Raw genomic sequence first — 22,919 nt, 5'->3', positions numbered from 1 at the left:
TTGCAAACTTGTGGGACCGACTGGGGCTGTGACTTTTAGAGTGGAGTGTTTGTAGGTCAAGAGAGGGGGAACTGTGTCTGTACTTCGAGTGAGTTCAGGAGGGTGCTGCGCTTGAACTCGGCGAGTGTCCGTGATGGAAGAACTGTGAAAGTATGTGTATGGGACAAAATTCAGACGTGTAACCGCAGGAAAGTGGTAGTGCGTACGTGGTGAGTGTGTGCGCGCGAGTGTGTGCGCGAGCCAGGGGCTGCCTGCCCGCCCGCCGCGGCTCCCCGTGGGCCCGTCCGGCCAATGAGCGCGCGGCTGCAGGGGCGGCGGGCGGGGAAGGGGCGCCGGGGCCCTGCGGATGGAGGCGCGGGCGGCGCGGCGCGCTCATTCCGCGCGGGCGTTGCTGGCAGGGGGCGGTGCAGCCACTAGCCGGGGACCGGGGCCCGGACCCGGGGCGGCGGGCGGCGTAGGCGGCGCCGGGGGCTGGGATGAGCACGGGGTTCCTTGGCGGCGGCGTCGGCGGCCGCGGGGGCACGAGCTAGCGCCGCGGCGCGGGGAGCCAGTGGAGCCCGGCGGGCGAGCTGAGGCGGCGGCTCAGGCAGAACAGCGGCGGCAGCCGGAGCCCGAGCGCCGCGCGCCCACCATGGCCGCCCAGGGCGAACCCGGCTACCTGGCGGCGCAGTCGGACCCGGGCTCCAACAGCGAGCGCAGCACGGACTCGCCCATGCCCGGCTCGGAGGACGACCTGGTCGCCGGGGCGCCCCTGCACAGCCCCGAGTGGAGCGAGGAGCGCTTCCGCGTGGACAGGAAGAAACTTGAGGCCATGTTACAAGGTAGGCATCCCCCCTGCGTTCTCGGACTCCCTGGCTGAGCCCCCGACACCTTCCCGAACATCCTTGTCCCGGGTCCCAGCGCCCGGCCCAAAGTCGACTTAGTTTCTCGTCCCTTCCCCCGCGGAGCCGAAGGACACCCAGGGAGTGGAGACCTCGCGGGAGTCCCCACCCTTCCACGCCTCCCAGGTCTCCAGGCACCGGGAACCCTGTGCTAACTTAACCGGCTTCGGAAAAGACGAAGGCCGTGTTTGTACCCGCGCGCCCAAGTTGCATTCTTGGGCTTTGGAGATGCCAACTTTAGTCTGGACACCTGGACTGTGCCATCCGGACCCAGTCGGACGGCACAGAGTATGCGTGACTCGCTCCTTATTCTTTGGCACTCTTGAATTCTAGCTCTGTCTCTTGTTTCTCTGCCTTCTCTTGTCAGTATCCACTTCCTCCAGCTGAGGGGCCTTGTCTCGCTATTGGGAAACGCTCCGCAGATGTCAAGGCTTAAGACAGGAGTTCCCGCCCCTCACCCTCCACCCGGGAGTAAGAGGGGCCAGGATGGGGGTGAGCGGCCAAAGCGTGGGGATGGTGTCAGGGCAGTCTGCTGGGTTGGGGGACAGTGTGTGTTCATCGCCTGACACGCTTATAAAACACATCTTGAGTTACACTTGGTTCATAAAAATCTTTCCGTATTATGGATGTCAGACTTTGCCTTTCACAACTTGGGATTTTTTTCTTTTTTAACTCCCTCATTTCTCTGGGACTTTCCCAGTCGTAACAGCTTTAACCATGTAGGACTGGGATCAAATTCTGATTCTTAATGGGAGGATTGGGATTCTTAGAGTGAATACTAAGTGTCCAAGGTCATTTTGATCTTCTCTAAAAATGTAAATTACTAGCTTACTTGTGATCGCCAGTGTGGCTCATTTCCATCATCCAGAGAAATAAGGTAGTTTGAATGATTGTTCTTCAGATACCATAGAGGGACCAGGCGTTACTTTCACTGAAGGTGCAGTGGTGGATTCATTCAGTAGCTGGTGTCCTTACGTCAGGGAGGATAGGAGCTTTCTAGCTCTCTTTTGGCTTGGTGCATAACTTATTTCGACTTTATCACTTAGTGCATCGAAATGTGGGAGCTCTTTAGCCCTCCATGAAAATGCCGTGGTTTTTTTAGAACAATTAAGAAGGTTATTTTAAGACAGAACATGATGTTTTCCAAAACAATAACTTGGTGGAAACAAATAGCAGGAGTATTTGGCAGGCGTTTTTTGGATGAGCTGCGAACTTGTCTCTCTTGTTGCTTATTTTTATTGATAAACATCCCCTGTGCTTGTCGTGTCTCTGTCTTTCCCCCTCTTTTTTTCCTCTTTTAAATTATGTAACATCCTAGGAGTTACTTCTGAGATAAACTCTTCATATAGGAATATTGCAAAGTAGATTTGGAATTTAAAACCCCAGTTGCATTTCAGTAACTTGTTTTAGTTATTTCGTTTGTTCCATGGTTCTTTTTGCTTAGTTCCTATTTTAAAACAAAATATTAAATTTATTCAGAAAAACTATTGGTGTAAGATTGTTTAGGTTGAACTGTTAACACACATACCTCTCCTTTCAACAAGTTTCTTGTTGTTTTGTACTTCTGGAGGGTTGTGAAGACAGATAGCTCTATCTAATAATACTACGTCTTCTTTACCTGTCTTGCCTGTGCTCGTACACACAGGCAAGAGATGTAAGCATCTAGGAAGCTCTCTTGCATAAGCTGAGCTTTAGAAGTGGATTTCTTTTTTGAATTAATTTCCATTTAGAATAAAATGAAATATGGATGAGGCATGTTTAAAAGTTTGAAGGCTATTCCCTTTGTAGATATGATATTCTGACATGAGACAGTTTAAAATTGCTTTGTTGTGATAAAGTTTCTTAAGCGTCTTAAGAGTTCGCATTTCTTCAGCAATCTACGCATTAATAAAATATCCACACTTCAAAGAAGTCTTCAATAATTTAACATAGTGCTTTAACTTTTCACAGTTACTGGTAAGTGAATTACATCTTCTAGGAAAGTGAATTTGAACACATTTAACAATAGAACTCGGTGCACTGTGTACCAAGGCATTTTGTCATGCATACTTCGCAGAGTCAAATTTTGTTTGAGCCACCAGGTTTTATTTTTTCGAAAATTTTTAATTGGAGGATAATTGCTTTACAATGTTGTGTTGGTTTCTGCCACACAACAATGTGAATCAGCCATAAATATACATATGTCCCCTCTCTCTTTGAATCTCCTTCCCACCCCGCACCCTATCCCACCCCTCTAGGTTGTCACAGAGCACCGGGTTGAGCTCCCTGTGTTATACAGAACTTCGCACCAGCTACCTGTTTTTACATGTGGTAATGTATATGTTTCAGTGGTACTCTCTGTATTTGTCTCACCCTCTCTTTCCCCCACTGTGTCCACACGTCTATTCTCTATGTCTGCATCTCTGTTCCTGCCCTGCAGATAGGCTCATCAGTAGCATTTTTCTAGATTCCATGTATATGCATTTATATATAATGTTTGTTTTTCTCTTTCTGATTTACTTCATCCTGTATAACAGGCTCTAGAGAACCACCATGGAATAAGGAGTAAGACTAGTTTTCTGAACCAAACATAGTCATGTGTCTCATTGTTTGATATTAGGTGGTTAAAGCAAGTGTGGGCAACTGGAATCACTCAGAGTTAGGTTCAAATCCCTGTGGAATCTTGGGACAGTTTGTGGACACCTCTCTGTCTCAGTTTTCCCATCTGTAAAATGGGACTGATGCTAGTATTATACCTTTCTCTTAGAGTTTTGTGAGAATTAAAAGAGATAATGCCTAATGAGCAAAAACTTACTATACCACTTTGTAAATGGTAACAGCTTAATATATATCAGTGCCAGTGAAGTTGCTCAATCATGTCCAACTCTTTGTGATCCCATGGACTGTAGCCTACCAGGCTCCTCCATCCGTGGAATTTTCCAGGCAAGAGTACTGGAGTGGGTTGCCATTTCCTTCTCCAGGGGATCTTCCCGACCTGGGGATCGAACCCAGGTCTGCCGCATTGCGGACAGACGCTTTATTGTCTGAGCTACCAGGGAAGCCCTAATATATATATCAGTTGCTTTTATTATTTCATTATTAATAATAATAAATAAATACTATAGCATAGATTCAATCTATTTCTAACGCCTAGCACAATTTCTGACAGTCTATATTTAAATAGGGAAAAATTTTGCATTTTTATAATTGCAGAAGTGAAATAGAGAATGAGGTAGGAGTTTGGAAAGTCAACAAATATTTTAATATTGTTAGATGTCCTGGGGTGGGAAGCTTTCTGTTTGAAAAGTGCCAATTAAGAAAAGTCTTTATTTTCCTGGTTGGGTTTCTGATTATTGTGAATTTGGACTTGCCGTTTTTTTTCACATAGTTGCCTTAAAATGTGTACAGGTTCCTAGTGGAAATCAGGATAAATAAGATTCTCTGCCTTTAAGTCTACATAGTGCAAATTGGTGATTATAATGCTTGGAATTTGTTTCCAGAGAGACTGTCCTGGGGGTAAGTTAATGTTTAATGGGTTGTATTTTTATTAGTAGAGAAATTCTTCTACGCAATGGACCAAAAATTCAGTGAGCTTAAAATACGGGCAATAGGGTAGTGTTTAAAGAAATGAATGCCATTCTTGGATGATCATTGACTCCCCAAAGAATTGATAACACGTAAAATCCACTAGAGCTAAAAAATGTAGGAAAAAAATCACTACTTTTTTTATTTTTTGCTTTTGTTTTTTGGCTGATAATTACTTTGGAACAGCCATGCAGAGTATCTGATATTTTTGCTTGAAGCTAAATGAAGATTACTGATTTTATTAGTCAACAGTTTTGTAAATGGAAATTCATTTTCAACTTTAAGGTTTTGATGAGGATGGTCGGCCTTGGCATAGATACCATGGACAACATTATAATAATGAAGAAAAATTGTTCTTGATTTACTTAATACTGATATTCAGAATTTAGACTTCATGCTTCATGTGGTATACTAGTATTGATTAAGTCAATTAAATGTGACTTATGGTTTACAAAGAGGGAGGAGAGTGGTCTAGAGGAAAGTCTGGGAGAATGTAGGAAATCAGTGGGTAAGAAGAGTCAGAAATATAGCACTGGTGCTGGCCAATGTCCTGAGAGACAAACATGGAATTTGTTAGCTTTAGACTTTTCCTTTTTTTTTCTTTTGGGATTGTTTTACATCTTACGATTATATTTTTATTTCTACATTGAAAAATGTACACACATGCCATATAATTAAAAGCTCCTACATGAAGTTTAGACTCATAGGCATTTTCAAAGTTTGGAATCCCTCATACATTATCGTAGAAAGAAGTATTGGTGGTGAATGAGGCAGTGACCTGTTTTTATAAATTGAGGTTGATGTTTGGTGGGCTTTTAGGATATTGCTGTTAAAGACTTTAAAAGCCATGTTTTGAGGACTTCCGTGGTTGGTCCAGTGGTTAAGACTTCTCGTGCTTCCAATCAATGCAGGGGGTGTGGGTTTGATCCCTAGTGGGGGAGCTAAGATCCTACATGCCATGTGGCACAGCCAAAAAAAATTAAAAATGAAGCAAAACATGTCTTTACATGTTGACAGTGATGGGCACAACAGGAATCATTGACTGCTGTTTGCTTGAGGAACAGAACAAGTTACTAAAACAGCTGATCTCACGGTTGATTAAAAGTAAGAGCAGCAGTTACATAATTACATATCTTTTTAATTTGGCAAACTTTAGTGAAGATTGTCTTATGATTTGGTAAATAGATAATAATTTTTTAGATGCTTTTGTGAGAGAGATAAAGCCAAAATATATGAAAATGGAGGAGTGATGAAAATGAAAACGAAGAGCTAAGCTGGGTAGAGTTTTCTAGCTAGGGCTTGATTAAAGCTAGTAAACATTAAGAACAGATGAAATAACTTTATGAAGCTTAATGGTTAAAGGCAAAGGACTCTTGTCCAGATCTGGATTTGAGTCTCGGTCTTACCTTTAAATAGGGAGCTTGAGAAAATTCATTGCCTGCAGCCCATTTCTGAAAGAGGGTGATGTAGGATTCTGATGTAGGAGCATACCTACATCCTGTGGTGGTTGTGACTATTCAGAGAATAAAAGATGTATGTAAAACATCACAGTGCTGGCCACATAGGAAGTGCTGGATAAATCACTAATAACCATATTCATTATAAACTGTAGTTCATAAAGTGCACATTTTTCTATTGAAAATGAAAATCTAGTATACTGGAAAATTAAATAAATTAAATAAATGGTTCTTTTATTAAAATGATAAATGAGCATGCACAGCTACCTAAATATTATTATTGGCCTTCCTGGTAGCTCACAGTGTACCCGGCATGTTAGCCCCTTGTGAAGGTGGTTGAGTACATAATGAGTAAAGCTCATTGGACACGAGTGCGGAGTTTTAGATTTTGTGCTGGATGAGAGGTCTTTGCACTGTCTAGCTGTAATGGTTCTTGCCTTGAGAATTTTTCATTCCTTAAATGGTCTGAAGCCAGTCTCTTCTATTGTTTTTACTAAAGACGAGCCTCAGAATCAGTTACTCTCCCTTGTAGTTTGATGTTGCTCTGAACTTATCATCCATTGGTGTCTTTGAAGAAAATGCTGGGGACCTGGGATAACATGTTCTATTTGCTCATCTATACAATGGGAACCACCTAGTCCTGTCTTCTGGGAATGTTGTGAGCACAGAAGGAGGTGATGCGGGTGAAATGCTGAGCCCAGGGCCAGACACACAGTGTTTGGTCACAACAGCCCTGTGCCACGTGATGCAGAGGGTTTTCAAAACACTAGACGGAGAGGGATTTCAAAACACTAGAAAGCAAATGCTTGCCAGGTTTTTTTTTTTTAAAGATTTTTTTTGATGTGGACCATTTTTAAAAGTTTTTATTGAATTTGTTAGTGTTGTTTCTGTCTTTTTATGTTTTGGTGTTTTGGCCTGGAGGCAGGTGGAATCCTAGCTCCCTGGCCAGGGATGGAACATGGGCCCCCTGCATTGGAAAGCAAAGTCGTACAAAGTCGTAACCACTGGACCACCAAGGAAGTCTTTCTCTCTTTTTAAAAAAACAAACAAAAAAACAACTGCATATGAATTGCCCCTGCCCACAGTGAAAGTCTTCTAATCAGAATAGTTTATTAGGACAAGTGTAGTAGAATTAGAGAGCAGAACTGAAGGTTCAGACTGTTTTATAAGCTAAAGGAAAATACATCAGAGGTTGAGCCCAGCGGTAAAGAGCTCAGGAACTGCTATGGGGCTGACCTGGGTTGGGGTCCTAATTTCGTCCTTTGCAGGATCCTGGGAGGATGCTGTGACAGAGACAGGGAGTCTGTGCTCTCCGTCAGTCTTACCTCTGTGAAGACTTCTGGGACTTTGGTTAAGTTGATCATTGATAAGTTAAAACATACAAAGAGTTTGTCCTATCGATGATTTTAACAGGCAGGAATTTATCTGGCTGCGACTAAGAGAAAACCCAACATAGAGTGACTTAAACAAGCCAGGGGGTTATTTTCCCGATGAAACAAAAAAATCTGGGGCTGAGAGGTAGAGGCCCTAAGAGCTACTCAAGGGCTTCAGGGAGCCAAACAGCTCTCTCCCCTGACCTTGGCCATCCCAACCAATGGCTGTGGCCTCATTGGTGCAGTCTGGCCAGGACTCTAACTTGAGATGAGCCTGTGGTCTCTGCAGGGAAAAGGGCAGAGAACAAAAATGGTTTTTTTATTCAAGATTTTGCCTTTTTATGTGACAAAGAATTCTGTCTCCTGGAACTTCCATCTGTATTTCTTTGGCCACTCTGCTACAAGAGATTCTGGGAAAGAAAGTGACTTCATTTCCAGCTTCTTGTAGGAGGCAAGGAAGAAGGGAATCAGAATGGATCCAGTGATACAACCCACAAGGGGCAAAGCTGAGGTCATTGTGACAGAAACACCAGGTTGTGCCTGATGTAAAAGCTTACCCGCGTCAGAGACTTTGACCTGCATTGATAACTCCTGGAAATCTAGATTATTTGGTAGTGTTTATGTTGGTGGAATTTCTTCTTGGCTTAGTTCAGGAATAAACCTAATTTCCAAAGAGAAGACACCTTTGATCATGGAAAGCAGTTCTTGTGTTTCTACGCCTTTTAAAAAAAGGACTTAGGGCTGATAAGTACTATAACTGTCTTTTTCTCCTTCACTCTTTTCTGCCTGTCAAGTGTTTCTTTTTTTTTTTAATTGAAAATTATACTGCGTAATACATCCATTTTACCTTTTAAGAAACATCTTATTATTTTTAATGTATTTTTAAATTGAAGTATAGTTGATTTACAGTGTTGTGTTGATTTCTGCTGTACAGCAAAGTGACTCAGTTCTACACATACAGACATTCTTTTTTATATTCTTCTCCATTATGGTTTATCCCAGGATATTGAATATAGTCCCCTCTGATGTACAGTAGGGCCTTGTTGTTATCCTTTCTGTATGTGGATAGTGTGCATGTACTAATCCCAAACTCCCAGTCCATCCCTCCCCATTTTACCTTTTATTACTCTAAGATACTCTTTCTCTTCTCCGTCTTCCTTCTGGCCCATCACACATCTCAAGTTGCTTTTAAAATAGACTGGTTCAGTATAGTTCATACTTTTTCCCTTTAGGGTTTTCTTAGAGTGGTCACTGCAATAGCATCTGGCCAATGAAGCCAGAATTTGTTTAGAAAATGAAGTCATTTTGGAGGCAGTTTGATAATAGAATTATCATCAGATTTGTGCCATGTTTTGCTGTTTGAAATTGTCCAGAATGATGAGCTAATAAAAATACCAGTTGGCTCATCCTTGATTTATACTGTTTATTTAAAAATCTAGTTCTTTAAATGCATGGGGGAGGGGCTTCCCTGGTGGTCTAAGACTCCAAGCTCTCAATGTAGGGGGTCTAGGTTCAATCGCTGGTTGGAGAGCTAGATCCCACATGTGACAACTAAAGATCCCGCATGCTACAACTAAGACCAGGTGTAGCCAAATAAATAAATAAGTATGTGTAAAAAATGCATGGGCTAATAGTTACCATAAACATTCCTTTAGGTAAAATGCTTAATAAACTGCCTGAGATGAGGCACCGTTTCAATACTACTCCATAGTAGATTTGCAGTGTGTGGGGATGACCTTGGCAAGAAACCCTCATTCTGCTGCAAAAGCCACCACATTTGATTTTTAATCCTTGTGCCACCAGCATTTATATCCAAAGTGCACAAACCATTAATAGACACATTTTGTGGATGTTATACTTTTATAAATCCATTTACTACCTAATAAGCTACTAATAACTGTAGCTGATGAAAACCATTTATATTTGTAACACATATTAAATCCTGTTCCCATTTATGATACTGGCATATAAAAAGATAATGATCACTTTCTAGCTCTGAAGTAGTTTTTCTGTAACTGTGAATAAGATAAATCATGTATTAGTCTGAATATTGAGTTGATCTGGAGCTTAACTACATCTCTTGTACAGGAAGATGCTTAAACATAAGACTTGAAAATTAGCCATTGTGTTTTTTTTTTTCCAGATTTTGAAAGTAATACAAATTTATGGAATATTTGAAAATACAAACAGATGTAAGAAAGAAAAACCAAAAGGCATCCCTAAATCTAGAATCCAGCAGTAACCACTGATAAATTTTGGGTATTTTTTCCTGGTCTCTAAAACTATGCTCACATGTAATTTATTTTAGCAACAGATATTGAGTTCCTGCTACCTGTCAGTTACAGTACTGGGCTTTGGTGCGGGGTTGGGAGGCAGACAAAACCAAGATAGATACGGTTCTTACCCTTGTGTGACTTGTGTCCCTAAAATTCTAAACTTGGATCATACCTTCCTTCTTTCAAGGAAATGGAAACCTACTCCAGTATTCTTGCCTAGAGAATCCCATGAACAGAGGGGCCTGACAGGTTGTAGTCGATGGGGTCTCAAAGAGTAGGACACGACTGAGCGACGGATACTTTGGTATCATGGGTATTTTCCATCTCATTAAAGATTCTTGAAGAACAGGATTTTAAATAGCTCTATAATATTAACCTTGACATATGATTTGCTTAAACATTATCACTTTTTTTTTTTTCCCTCAGGCAGTAAAGAATCTGCCTGCAGTGCTGGAGACCTGAGTTCAATCCCTGGGTCGGGAATATCCCCTGGAGAAGGGAATGGCAAGAAGGATTCTTGCCTGGAGAATCCCATGAACAGAGGAGCCTGGTAGGCTACAGTCCATGAGGTCACAAAGAATTGGACACAACAGAGCAACTAACACTTCCTCTTTATGACATTTTATAACATTTTTAGGTGGTCATTCATTGAGAGGAACGTAATGTTTCTATTGAAATTGTCCCTGATTCAGGTCCCGGCTCTGTCACTTAATGGTTGTGTTGGTGGTGTTTAATCGCTAAGTCACCACTGACTCTTTTGCTACTCCATGGGCTGTAGCCCACCAGGCTCCTCTGTCCATGGAATTTCCCAGACAAGAATACTGGAGTGGGTTGCCATGCCCTCCTCCAGGGGATCTTCCCGACCCAGGGATTGAACCCGTGTCTCCTGCATTGGCAGGCAGATCCTTTACCACTGAGACACCAGGGAAGCCCATTGGTTGTATGGCCTGGGGCAAGTTAATAACTTCTCTGAGCCTCAGTCTTCTCATCGCTAAAATGGAATAAATATAGTTTCTAGGTTATAACAAAAATACTGTATATCAAGCATGCACCAGTGTCATATGTAGTGTGATACTCAAGAATTAGCAGGTAATGAGTGTTGACACTGCTGCCCCAAACCTTTTTGCCTGAAAAACGTTTTTTTCATCCTTAATTGTTCTCGTAGGAAAAATTCTTTCTAGTGAAAATTTTAGCACAAAGGAAATAGACATTTTTAAGGCTTTTTATAAATTTGCAAAAATATTTTCTGGAAAGATTCACAGGTTAGGCAGAAGACACAACAGATTTGTAGGCTGTCTGCTCCTTGCACCTGTGATCCCACAACCTGGCTTGAGTTAGTGGTAGTGAGAGATTAGGAAATAACTGAATGACCAATCTAGAGTTAAGAGTTCTGTTTGTTTCTTTCATCGAAAACTTTGAATGATGTTTATCATACATCATTAGCATGTCTGGGAATCATAAATTAAAACCAAAGAAGATTTGAATTCGTTTCCTTCTTTGATTCTTGAGCCTTGAGTATAGCACAGCACCCTTGAACCTAGTGTGTGTGTGCATTCTAAGTCGCTTCAGTCTTGTCTGACTCTTTGTGACCCCATGGACTGTAGCCTGCCAGGCTCCTCTGTGCGTGGGATTCTCTAGGCAAGAATACTGGAATTGGTTGCCGTGCCCTCCTCCAGGGGATCTTCCCAACCCAGGGGTTGAACCGGCATCTCTTCTGTCCCCTGCATTGGCAGGTGGGTTCTTTACCACTGGTGCCACTTAGCAGTAAAACATTCTCCACCTTGAAGCTTTAAACCATTAAACTACCTTGAAGCATTTTAGTCTAGGAGCATAATTTTTAACTGGCACATATTTACAGTGGCTTGCTGTAAGGAACTTGGGGGAAGAGCACAAACCTGTATATTTCTGTGGAGGAGATGTACTGTTTTTATTATTGCATAGCAGGCTCAGAATGATTTGATTTTCTTACAGACTCCTATTAAATCAGATGTCATAGATACCTACTTAGTATATTGTGAATTAACTTAAGAACACACTTTTTTTTTTATTACAGAAATTTAAAAAGCAATATAAGGGAAATATTTAAAAAGAAAAAGAATCATTTGTCATTTCACTATCCTATAGTTGGTTTCATTTTTCTGCCTTGGAATGTAATCCTTGGGAATTCCCTGGCTGTCCAGTGGTTAGGACTCCACACTTTCACTGCTGAGGATGTGGGTTTGATCCCTTGTCAGGGAACTAACATCTCACAAGCTGCTCAGCTCAGCCAAAAAAAGAAAAAAAGAGAAGTGCAGTCCTTGAGATACATCCTTGACTAGTTGCATGGAGTTTATGTAGTTGTAGCATTGGTTTTTGTATTCATCATTAATCTACTATATTAAATGTTTTTGTATTTCTAAGCAGTTTTCAGAATTAAAATTTTATGGTTGGATAATGGTACATCTGATCAAAAAATTTTTTTTGCAGTTATAGACAGCCTTATGCTGCTGCTGCTGCTAAGTCGCTTCAGTCGTGTCTGATTCTGTGCGACCCCAGAGACGGCAGCCCACCAGGCTCCCCCGTCCCTGGGATTCTCCAGGCAAGAATACTGGAGTGGGTTGCCATTTCCTTCTCCAATGCAGGAAAGTGAAAAGTGAAAGTGAAGTCGCTCAGTCGTGTCTGACTCTTAGCAACCCTATGGACTGCAGCCTACCAGGCTCCTCCGTCCAAGGGATTCTCCAGGCAAGAGTACTGGAGTGGGTTGCTGTTGCCTTCTCCAGTGAATGTGAATTACATAGCTTTTTTCTCCTTTGGAACTATATTCCAAGGAAACAGTTTTGAGGAATATAGTTACTAAAGAATGGTGGTAATTTTGAAAGCAGCTGCCAACTCTAATTGGGCACTTGCTATGTGCAGTGTTCTGGTGCTTTATGCCTCTGCAGTCATTTCAGCCTCTCATGCAACAACACAAGAGATGTAGATGCTGTTTGGATCTTTGTTTTACAGACAAGAAGGCTGTAACTCCTCTGAATTTTTGGAATTCTGAGTGGATCTAGACACTAGTTTTCCTTGTTGTAGAGTCAAAGCTCTTATATAGTGTGGAGACATATCAAATCTGAGTCTAGGATGATCAACTCTACTCCAGAACAGATTTCAGGGCTTCCTCAGTTCCCTGCTGAAATGCAGAGGGATGTGGTGGTAGGCACAGAGATGGGTTAGGATTCTTGGTGAGAGTGCAGATGTTCCAAAGCACTACCTTCTGCTACTTTTGGTTAGGTTTTCTCTGTTCCTTCCTTTGTGAAATAGGGATAATAACACCTCTCTCCTAGGGTTATTGTGAAGATTATATGAAAATGTATATAAAGTTGGCTCCTTGTTGGTGCCCTGTGCCTATCTGTGTGTTTCAAACTCACCTCCTGTACTTCTGTAACATCTAGTGCAGTGCTGTGAAAAATACTTGTGTGTGTTTACAGAGTAAATGACTCATGATAGATCTGGATTAAAGACTGTCCCATTTGTTGCTGGTGGACCTGCATTGACTTCATAGGATGGAACTTTAAAGCTAAAGCATGTGCTTGACCTTAAGAAACACCAAATAGGGACATCCCTGGTGGTCCAGTGGTTAAGACTCTGCACTTCCCCTTCAGGGAGTGTGGGTTCAATCCCTGGTCAGGGAATTAAGATCCCACATGCCCTGTGGTGTGGCCAAAAATAAATAGATAAATAAAGCCTTAAAAAAAAGACACCAAATAGTTTTGCCTACTTAACTAAGTAAGGCAGAGTAATTCTCCACATGCAAGGTAGTCTTTTTGCACCTTTGAGTCTAGTAGAATGTTATATTACTAGTGATAATACATGAATGTGGCATTTTGAATGAGGATATGCGAAACTTCATTCAAGCGAGGTTTGTGTCTGTGTCTGAACTACATTAGTTTTATAAATTGAAATTCGTCAGTGAATATAATTTTTCAGTGTAGTTGGTTACAGATTATCATTATTATTATTAGAGTAATACATTTCCAGATACTTGTTTAAATATGATTTAAAAGAGATGATTTTTTATGTTAGTTTGTTCATTACACGAGGATATTCATCAAGGTATTTTGGGTAGGAGCGAGATAAACCAGTTCTCCCTGTAGAGGGGATGACTTCAGCAACTTGAATGCATGACCTGGTCTTTCCCCTGACGCTGTCACCTTGTACAAGTCACTTAAACTCTTAGGGTTTGGATTGTGAAGTCACTCAGTCGTGTCTGACTCTTTGTGACCCCATGGACTGTAGACTACCAGGCTCCTCTGTCCATAGGATTTTCCAGGCAAGAGTACTGGAGTGGGTTGCCATTTCCTTCTCCAGGAGATCTTCCCAACCCAGGGATCGAACCCAGGGTTTGGATTAGATGCCCCCTAAAATCCTTTCCATCCCCAGGATTCTGGATCTTTTGCACAGTATGCAATATAAACCCAGTACTAATGGCATGTGGTGTTAGAGGCTAACTCAGCTCTACATCCATGAGTAGTTTTGGTAGGAATTTGCCTTGATCTGCATCACACACATGAACATTCACAGCAAATGGGGAAGATGGTGAAATGAAAACAGTTGCAGTATCTTTGGAGGAGCAAGTATTCCCAAGACAGCTCACCACAAGCTCTACTTTCTGACATCTTGGCAGTCAGGTTTACAGTGCCCTGTATTCTGTGGGCTTAGTGTTAGCTAATGTAAGGGTTTCTGCAGTAATTGAGCAGGAAGGACAGTGTACATCATAGCTGAGACTTGTTGGTATTGACATACTGTGTTAGATGAACAAAGGAGATTGTATGCTTCCCCAAGTAGCATCTTTTTGTCACATTTTCCTTCCTCCTTTGCCAGTGTGTCCAGTTATCAAGTTTCATGTGCCAGGGTTTATATCTGTCATACAAACCACTAGAGAATTGTAGCTGGGAAACATAATAATGTTCATTAGAAAAAAAAGTGAACGTGTTAGTCGTTCAGTCATGTCGAACTATTTGTAACTCCATGGACTGTAGCCCACCAGGCTCCTCTGTCCATGGGATTCTCCAGGCAAGAATACTGGAGTGGGTAGCCATTCCCTTCTCCAGGGGATCTTCCTGACCCAGGGATCAAACCTAAGTCTCCTGCATTGCAGGCAGAGTCTTTACCATCTGAGCCACCAGAGAAGCCTTAATGTTCATTAGAGGAAAATCTCAATGAAAAAGACATATGTATGCCCACATTTTAAGTATTTTCGGAATTGATTTAATTGTGTATTGATTATTGATAACTAACACAGTATCTCTTATCTTGTACAGAATACCACTGGAGCTTGTATTATTTATGTTTTGAGTTGATTCCTTTATGATATTCTGAACTTATGAAGTACCATTCAAAGTCATATTGTGATAGGCTTTTATTTTTTTAAATTGCTTGATTATACTGATTTACTTTTAAAAAGTCAGGAAAATGTATGTTTAGCTTCAGTATTGGAGGAACAGTCATATAAAGAAATGTTTTAGTCCAGGGGGGACATTTTTCTTAAAAAAACTTTTATATGGGAAACAGAAATCCAAGATACAGAGTTTTAATTTTTTTTATAGGGATCTATAATTTAGTAAAACATTGCTGGCAGTCATATTGTCACCTCAACAGAAAGATTGCTTCAAAAATATATTTATGGGGAGTTCCCTGGATATCCAGTGGTTAGGACTTGGTGTTTTCACTGCCAGGTTCAGTCCTTGGTTGGGGAACTAAGATCTCACAAGCCGTGCAGCACAGCCCCCCAAATTATCAGCAGTGAATGGATATCTGGGATGCATTATCTATGGAAAGTTTATTTGACCAAGTCTAAGCAAGTAAGATTGAACAAAAAAATAGAAAAATGGATTTGAATATGAAGGAAGTTCTGCATAAATGATTAGCTTTCAAGCTAGTGAAAATTGTCTCTCATAATAAATCATTCAGAAATAGCAAGGCCATTTGAAAAACCTGGTGGGAAATTATTGTATGTGTTAAAATCATGAGGTCATGCACTGGGGACTGCACAGTGAATGAGGTCTTTTACCTTTAAAAAGAATACAACCTAGTAGAAAAGAAAATCTACCTAAACTTGTTAATAGGAAAGAAAAGGACATCCCATAGAATAAGGCTGTATTTACTTAATGTGCATCTTAGTCTGGGGTTGCCTACCTCTATCCCACAAGATAAAGGCTTGTTATAACTAGTTTTATTTGGGAAGTGCTCTCAAAGAGAGGAAGTGAGGGAATAAAGGGAGTCATATGGGGAAGAAGGCAAAGCCAATACAATGATGCATAATTGACTTGGTTACCTCTGAGGGTAGTTGCTGTTTCTGGTGAGTTCCAGAGTCTGTATCCCTGAATCATACATCTAAGTGACTCTGAAAGAATCATGTGTCTATCAACTTCTGTCCCTCTTTGAAGAGGATTGAGGATTCCCAGGTCACTCAGTGGTAAAGAATCTGCCTGCCAATGCAGGAGGTGCCGGTTTGATCCCTGGGTCAGAAAGATCCCCTGGAGTAGGAAATGGCAACTCACTCAAATATTCTTGCCTGGAAACTCCCATAGACAGAAAGCCTGGCAGGCTACAGTCCATAGTGTTGCAAAGAGCTGGACACAATTGAGCAACTGAGCACACGTACATACCCCCCCGCACACACACACACAGAGGGTCGCCTCATAAGGTTTACCTCTTTACTTCTGAGTTACATACACGTGACACCTACCAGCCTCTGAAGACATCTGACAAACTCCCAGAGCAGGAAGTGAGAAGTCTGTTTTCTGTTTGAGAGAAGGCAATGGCACCCCACTCCAGTACTCTTGCCTGGAAAATCCCATGGATGGAGGAGCCTGGTGGGCTACAGTCCATGGGGTCGCATAAGAGTTGGACACGTCTGAGCGACTTCACTTTCACTTTTCACTTTCATACATTGGAGAAGGAAATGGCAACCCACTCCAGTATTCTTGCCTAGAGAATCCCAGGGACGGGGGAGCCTGGTGGGCTGCCGTCTATGGGGTCACACAGAGTCGGACACGACTGAAGCGACTTAGTAGCAGCAGCAGCAGCAGCAGCAGCAGCAGCTATCCAGTACAAAGTCAGTTTACACATGAACAGAGCCATTTACTGTAGCCTGACTGGAACCAGAGATAAAGTGGTGGATGAGATGGTGTGTATAGTATGATATCTTCATAAACTTTAAATGCAAAAAGAAAAAAAAAGGGAGAGAGGTAAGTGGATGTTTAAAATGTTACATATTCTTTGTTCTAAATCAAAGTTGTTACTGTAAATTCTTGATGACTTCTATTGTGTGTGTTTCTGTTGAGTTTGCTGTAATGTGAGATGGTAGAAATAAACCTTTCTGTGGCCAGAAAGATGATGGAGTAGGAAGCTCCAGAACTCACTCGGTGACAGAAACACTGACTTAATAACAATATACAATTCAAAAGTCATTATGAAAATGCCTTGACAAGCTCAAAGACAAGAATAGCAGCAGTGAAATGGGTTAGCAAAGTGGTTTCATTTCATCTACACCAGCCCCTTTCCTAGGCCAGCAAAGCTAGCAATTGGGAGAAAAAGCCCAATTTGCTGCTTCTCCATTGGAATGGAAAGAGAATAGTGGAACATACCTTTGAGTTTCCAGCTTTTAGGGGAACTACCCGAAGGATTGGTTTTTATTTTGCCTGACTTGGAGTACTGATGTGGGATCTGGCATAGTTTTGATGCCTGGAGACGGCAGTGTCTGAGAACCTGCAATACTGCAGACAGACATTAGAGGGAGCAAGAGACTCATGAAAAAGACATCAGCCGACTTTCTTTCTCCCAGCATGCCCAGAGAAGAGGCAAACCTTCTGAAAGGTTTGAAAGGCCTCCAGAATCTCTTGCTGGGATGATTGATGGAAGGCTTCCTCTGTGAGGCCAATCTATAAAGACTGGGAGAGGTGGCTGTTTTTTTAAGTGAAAAATCATAAGAAAGATAACAAGATAACATGGCACACAAAAAAGCAAAACATGGACCAATCAAGTGGACGAAATAAACCTTAAGCCGACCCTGAGGAAATAAAGATCTATGAATTACCTGACAAAGAATTCAAAATAATCATTTTAAAGAACCTCAGTGTACTGCAAAACACAGTAAATAAAATAAGCAAAGCAATGTATGAACAAAGTGAGAATATCAACAAAGAGAAACTATAAAAAAGAACTGAACAAATTCTGGAGCCAAAGGATACAATACTGAATTGAAAAATTCACCTGAAGGGATCAACATCAGAATTGGTCAGGCAGAAGAAAGAATCAGTGACTTTAAGACAGTTCATTTGAAATTATTGATTCAGAGGAATGAAATGAAAAAAGAAGTAGAAAACTGAAAAAAGCCTTAGGGATTTATGGACCAATATATACTATAAGAGGAGAGAGAGATAAGCAGACAGCTTCTTTGAAGAAATAATGGCAGTAAACTTCCCAAATCTAAGGGACGAAATGAACATCCAAATCCAAGAAGCTTAAAAGAGTCCAACTAGGATGAACCCAAAAATGTCCATACAAAATGATCAAACAATCAGAAATCAAAGACTGAGAATCTTGAGAGAAACGAGAGAAAAATAACTTGTTATGTCACAAGGGAACTTTTGTAAGATTATCAGCAGATTTCTTAGCAGGAATATTATAGGTCAGAAGGAAGTGGAATGATCTATTCAAAGAAAGAAAGAAAAAAACTTGTCAGCTAAAAATGCTATATTCAGCAAAACTATCCTTTAGAAGTTAAGGAGAAATAAAGACATTCCTGGATAAGTAAAACCCAAGGGAGTTCATAATCACTAAAACATGAAAATAAAAAGTTCTCTGGTAAAGAAAATTCATATAATAGATGCACAAAAGAAAATGAGAAAGGAATAAAAACATGTCACTATCTATATTGCAAACTCTATAAAAATCTCAATGATATATTTGAAGACATAGAAAAAAATTAAAAATTCGTACAGAATCTCGAAGAATCCCAAAGAGTGAAACCAGTCTTGAGAAAGAAGTACAGAGTTGGAAGCCTCACACTTCCTGACTTCAAACATATTACAAAGTTACAGTAACCAAAACACAATTGAGGCTTTCCTTGGTGGTCCAGTGGTTAAGAATCTGCCTTATAATGCAGGGGGCATGGGTTCGATCTCTGGTCTGGGAAGATCCCACATCCAGCGGAGCAACTGAGCCCATGAGCCACAACTACTGAATCCACACTCTAGAGACTGAGAGCTACAACTACTGACCCTCCATGCCTAGAGCCTATGCTCTACAACAGGAGAGAAGCCACCACAACGAGAAGTCTGTGCACTGCAACAAAGAGTGGCCCCCACTCACCACAACTAGAGAAAGCCCACGTGCCACAAGGAAGACTCACCATTGCAAAAAAAAAAAAAAAATGTTAAAAATGCCCATAATTGTATGTCTGTAAAGACAGACATATAGAAAATAGAGAGCCCAGAAATAAACCTTCTCATTGACAAAGGTGCCAAGGCTATACAATGGGAAGGGATAGTCTCTTCAACAAGTGGCAATAAGAAAACTGGATACCCACACTGAAAAGGATTAATATGGACCCTTACTTTTCACTATATATAAAAATAAACTCAAGATGAATTAAAGACCTAGGAGGATAGAAATTATTTCAAACATCTTTTCTGACCACAATGGTATGAAACTGGAAATCAGACATAGCAAGAAAAATGGGAAAAAAACAAACACATGGAGACTAAACAGCATGCTACTAAAAAACCCAATGGGTCAACAGTGAACTCAAAGAAGAAGCAGAAAATACCCTGAGACAAATGAAAGTGAAAACACAACCTTACAAAATCTATGGGATGCAGCAAAAGCAGTTCTAAGAGGGAAGTTCATAGTTTTTCCAGCCTTCCTCTAGAAACAAGAAAAGTCAAATAAGCACCCTAACCTATTATCTGAAAGACTTCGAAAAAGAAGAGCAAAGAAAACTCAAAGTCAGAAGAAGGAAAGAAATGATAAAAGATTGGCGAGGAGGTGGTGGCTGCATCGCTTTGCGGTAGAGACATAGTCTCGCTGGGCTGGGATGAACTGAGCTCCTGGTGGAGGCAGGGGAGTCAAGCGGGTGCCATGGCCAGTACAGTGATAGCAGTTGGACTGACCATTGCTGCTGCAGGATTTGCAGGCCATTACTCTTTGCAAGCCATGAAGCACATGGAACGTCAAGTAAAACAAGTTTTTCAAAGTCTACTGAAATCTGCCTTCAATGGTAGCAATTACAGAGGTGGATTTGAACCCCAAATGACAAAATGGGAAGCAGCATTAATATTAGGTGTAAGTCTTCCTATATAGTGGCCAAAATCAATGAAGCTAAAGATTTCTTAGGAGGTCAAACTAAAAAATGAAGTAAATGTATGATGATTTTTAATTCATTTATATGATACCAGGTTTTTATAATAAAATACTTCAAAGGTATGGATTTTAAAGATGATTTAGCACAAGCAAAATCAAAGCCTTGGTATAAATTTATCATATGATCCAGCAGTCCTACTTCTGAGTATATATACAAAAGAGTACAAAAGAGTTGAAAACAACAACCCAGAGATAGCTTTACACCCATGTTCATTACAGGATTATTCACAATAGCCAAGAGTTGGAAGCAACCTAAATGTTCATCAGCAGAAAAATGGATAAAGAAAAGATGGTATGCACATACAACAGGACATAACTCACATTTAAAAGGAAGGAAATCTTATCACATGTTACAACATGAATGAAGCTTGAGGACATCATACTAAGTGAAAATTGAAGTAAGCCAGTCACAAAAAGACAAATATTGCATGATTCCACTTATACGAAGCATCAAAGATAGTCAGTCTTAGATACATAGAGTATAGTGGTGGTGATGGGGCTGAGGGGAGGGGAGCAGAGAGTCCACAGTGGTTATGGCATCCATTTTCAAAGATGAGGAACTTCTATAGATCTGATGCATAACACTGTGCATACAGTTAACACTTCTGTACTGTATATTTAAGAAAAGTTCAGTTGCTCAGTTGTGTCCAACTCTTTGTGACTGCATGGACTGAAGCACGCCAGGCTTCCCTGTCCATCACCAACTCTCAGAGCTTACACAAACTCATGTCCATTGAGTCAGTGATGCCATCCAACCATCTCATCTTCTGTCGTCGCCTTCTCCTCCCACCTTCAATCTTTCCCAGCATCAGGGTCTTTTCCAGTGAGTCATTTCTTCGCATCAGATGGCCTAAGTATTGGAGTTTCAGCTTCAGCATAGTTCTTCCAATGAATATTTAGGACTGATTTCCTTTACAATGGGCTGGTTTGATCTCCTTGCAGTCCAAGGGACTCTCAAGAGTCTTCTTCAACACTACAGTTCAAAAGCATCAATTCTTCATTGCTCAAGTTTCTTTATAGTCCAACTCTCATATCCATACATGACTACTGGAAAAACCATAGCTACGACTAGACGGACCTTTGTTGGCAAAGTAATGTCTCTGCTTTTTAACATGCTGTCTAGGTTGGTCATAACTTTTCTTCCAAGGAGCAAGCATCTTTTAATTTCATGGCTGAAGTCACCATCTGCAGTGATTTTGGAGTCCCCCCAAAATAAAGTCTGTCACTGTTTCCATATCTATGTGCCATGAAGTGATGGGACTGGATGCCATGATCTTAGTTTTCTGAGTGTTGAGTTTTAAGCCAACTTTTTCACTCTCCTCTTTCACTTTCATCAAGAGGCTCTTTAGTTCTTCTTCACTTTCTGCCATAAGGGTGAGGTTATTGAAATCTTGATTCCAGCTTGTGTTTCATCCAGCGCAGCGTTTCTCATGATGTACTCTGCATATAAGTTAAATAAGGAGGGTGACAATATACAGCATTGATGTACTCCTTTCCGATTTGGAACCAGTCTGTTGGTCCATGTCCAGTTCTAACTGTTGCTTCCTGACCTGCATACAGATTTCTCAGGAGGCAAGTCAGGTGGTCTGGTATTCCCATCTCTTGAAGAATTTTCCACAGTTTGTTGTGATCCACACAGTCAAAAGCTTTGGCGTAGTCAGTAAAACAGAAGTAGATGTTTTTCTGGAACTCTCTTTCTTTTTTGATGATCCAACGGATGTTGGCAATTTGATCTCTGGTTCCTCTGTCTTTTTTAAATCCAGCTTAAACATCTGGAAGTTCATGGTTCATATACTGTTGACACCTGGCTTGGAGAATTTGGAGCATTTCTTTGCTAGCATGTGAGATGAGTGCAATTGTGCAGTAGTTCGAGCATTCTTTGGCATTGCCTTTCTTTGGGATTGGAATGAAAACTGACCTCTTCCAGGCCTGTGGCCACTGCTGAGTTTTCCAGATTTGCTGGCATAATGAGTGCAGCACTTTCATAGCATCATCTTTTAGGATTTGAAATAGCTCAACTGGAATTCCATCACCTCCACTAGCTTTGTTCATAGTGATGCTTCCTAAGGCCCACTTGACTTCACATTCCAGGATGTCTGGCTCTAGATGAGTGATCACACCACCGTGGTTATCTGGGTCATGAAGATCTTTTTTTGTATAGTTCTGTGTATTGTTGCCACCTCTTAATATCTTCTGCTTCTGTTAGGTCCAGACCTTTTCTGCCCTTTCTTGTGCCCATCTTTGCATGAAATGTTCCCTTGGTACCTCTAATTTTCTTGAAAAGATCTCTAGTCTTTCCCAATCTGTTGTTTTCCTCTATTTCTTTGCACTGATCGTTGAGGAAGGCTTTCTTATCTCTCCTTGCTATTCTTTGAAACTCTGCATTCAGATGGGTGTATCTTTCTTTTTCTCCTTTGCCTTTCACTTCTTTTCTCAGCTATTTGTAAGGTCTCCTCAGACAACCATTTTGCCTTTTTGCATTTCTTTTTCTTGGGGATGGTCTTGATCACTGCCTCCTGTACAGTGTCATGAACCTCTGTCCATAGTTTTTCAGACACTCTGAAAAACTGTCACTCTGTCTATCATATCTAATCCCTTGAATCTATTTGTCACTTCCACTGTATAATCATAAGGGATTTGATTTAGGTCATACCTCAATGGTCTAGTGGTTTTCCCTACTTTCTTCAATTTAAGTCTGAATTTGACAATAAGGAGTTCATGATCTGAGCCACAGTCAGCTCCCAGTCTTATTTTTGCTGACTGTATAGAGCTTCTCCATTTTTGGCTGCAAAGAATATAATCAGTCTGATTTTGGTATTGATCATCTGGTGATGTCCTTGTGTAGAGGCTTCTCTTGTGTTGTTGGAAGAGGGTGTTTGCTATGACCATGGCAAAACTCTATTAGCCTTTGACCTGCTTTGTTTTGTACTCCAAGACCAATTTTGCCTGTTACTCCAGGGATCTCTTGACTTCCTACTT

General features: G+C 41.0%; 1 protein-coding gene and 2 long non-coding RNA genes across 9 annotated transcripts in view; all 3 read left to right on the top strand.

Moving 5' to 3' along the window:
- Positions 1-326: 326 nt before the first annotated feature.
- Positions 327-22,919, top strand: part of BICC1 (BicC family RNA binding protein 1) — a 347,076-nt gene continuing 324,483 nt past the window's right edge. For 6 of the 7 annotated variants that reach the window (XR_014076552.1, XR_014076553.1, XM_081569083.1 and 3 more), the window contains exon 1: positions 327-821. Coding sequence is in view for 4 of the 7 variants with exons in the window: in XM_081569083.1 (XP_081425209.1) it covers positions 347-821 (475 nt within the window). In the remaining 3 variants the exon portion in view is untranslated. The remainder of the gene's footprint in view (positions 822-22,919) is intronic. The other variant, XM_081569092.1, reaches the window with a different exon arrangement.
- Positions 9,760-21,084, top strand: LOC145537998 (uncharacterized). The gene is made up of 3 exons (XR_014076565.1): positions 9,760-10,101; positions 11,468-12,062; positions 16,627-21,084. It is a non-coding gene; the product is annotated as an uncharacterized LOC145537998 (long non-coding RNA).
- Positions 13,727-15,403, top strand: LOC145537999 (uncharacterized). The gene is made up of 2 exons (XR_014076566.1): positions 13,727-13,851; positions 14,589-15,403. It is a non-coding gene; the product is annotated as an uncharacterized LOC145537999 (long non-coding RNA).

This window comes from Giraffa tippelskirchi, chromosome 2 (assembly GCF_054371585.1).
Source record: "Giraffa tippelskirchi isolate mGirTip1 chromosome 2, T2T-mGirTip1v1.2.pri, whole genome shotgun sequence".
NCBI classification, from domain to species: Eukaryota; Metazoa; Chordata; class Mammalia; order Artiodactyla; family Giraffidae; genus Giraffa; species Giraffa tippelskirchi.
The sequence above is the reverse complement of the archived record's forward strand: the minus strand, read 5'-3'. Positions and strand labels throughout refer to the sequence as shown.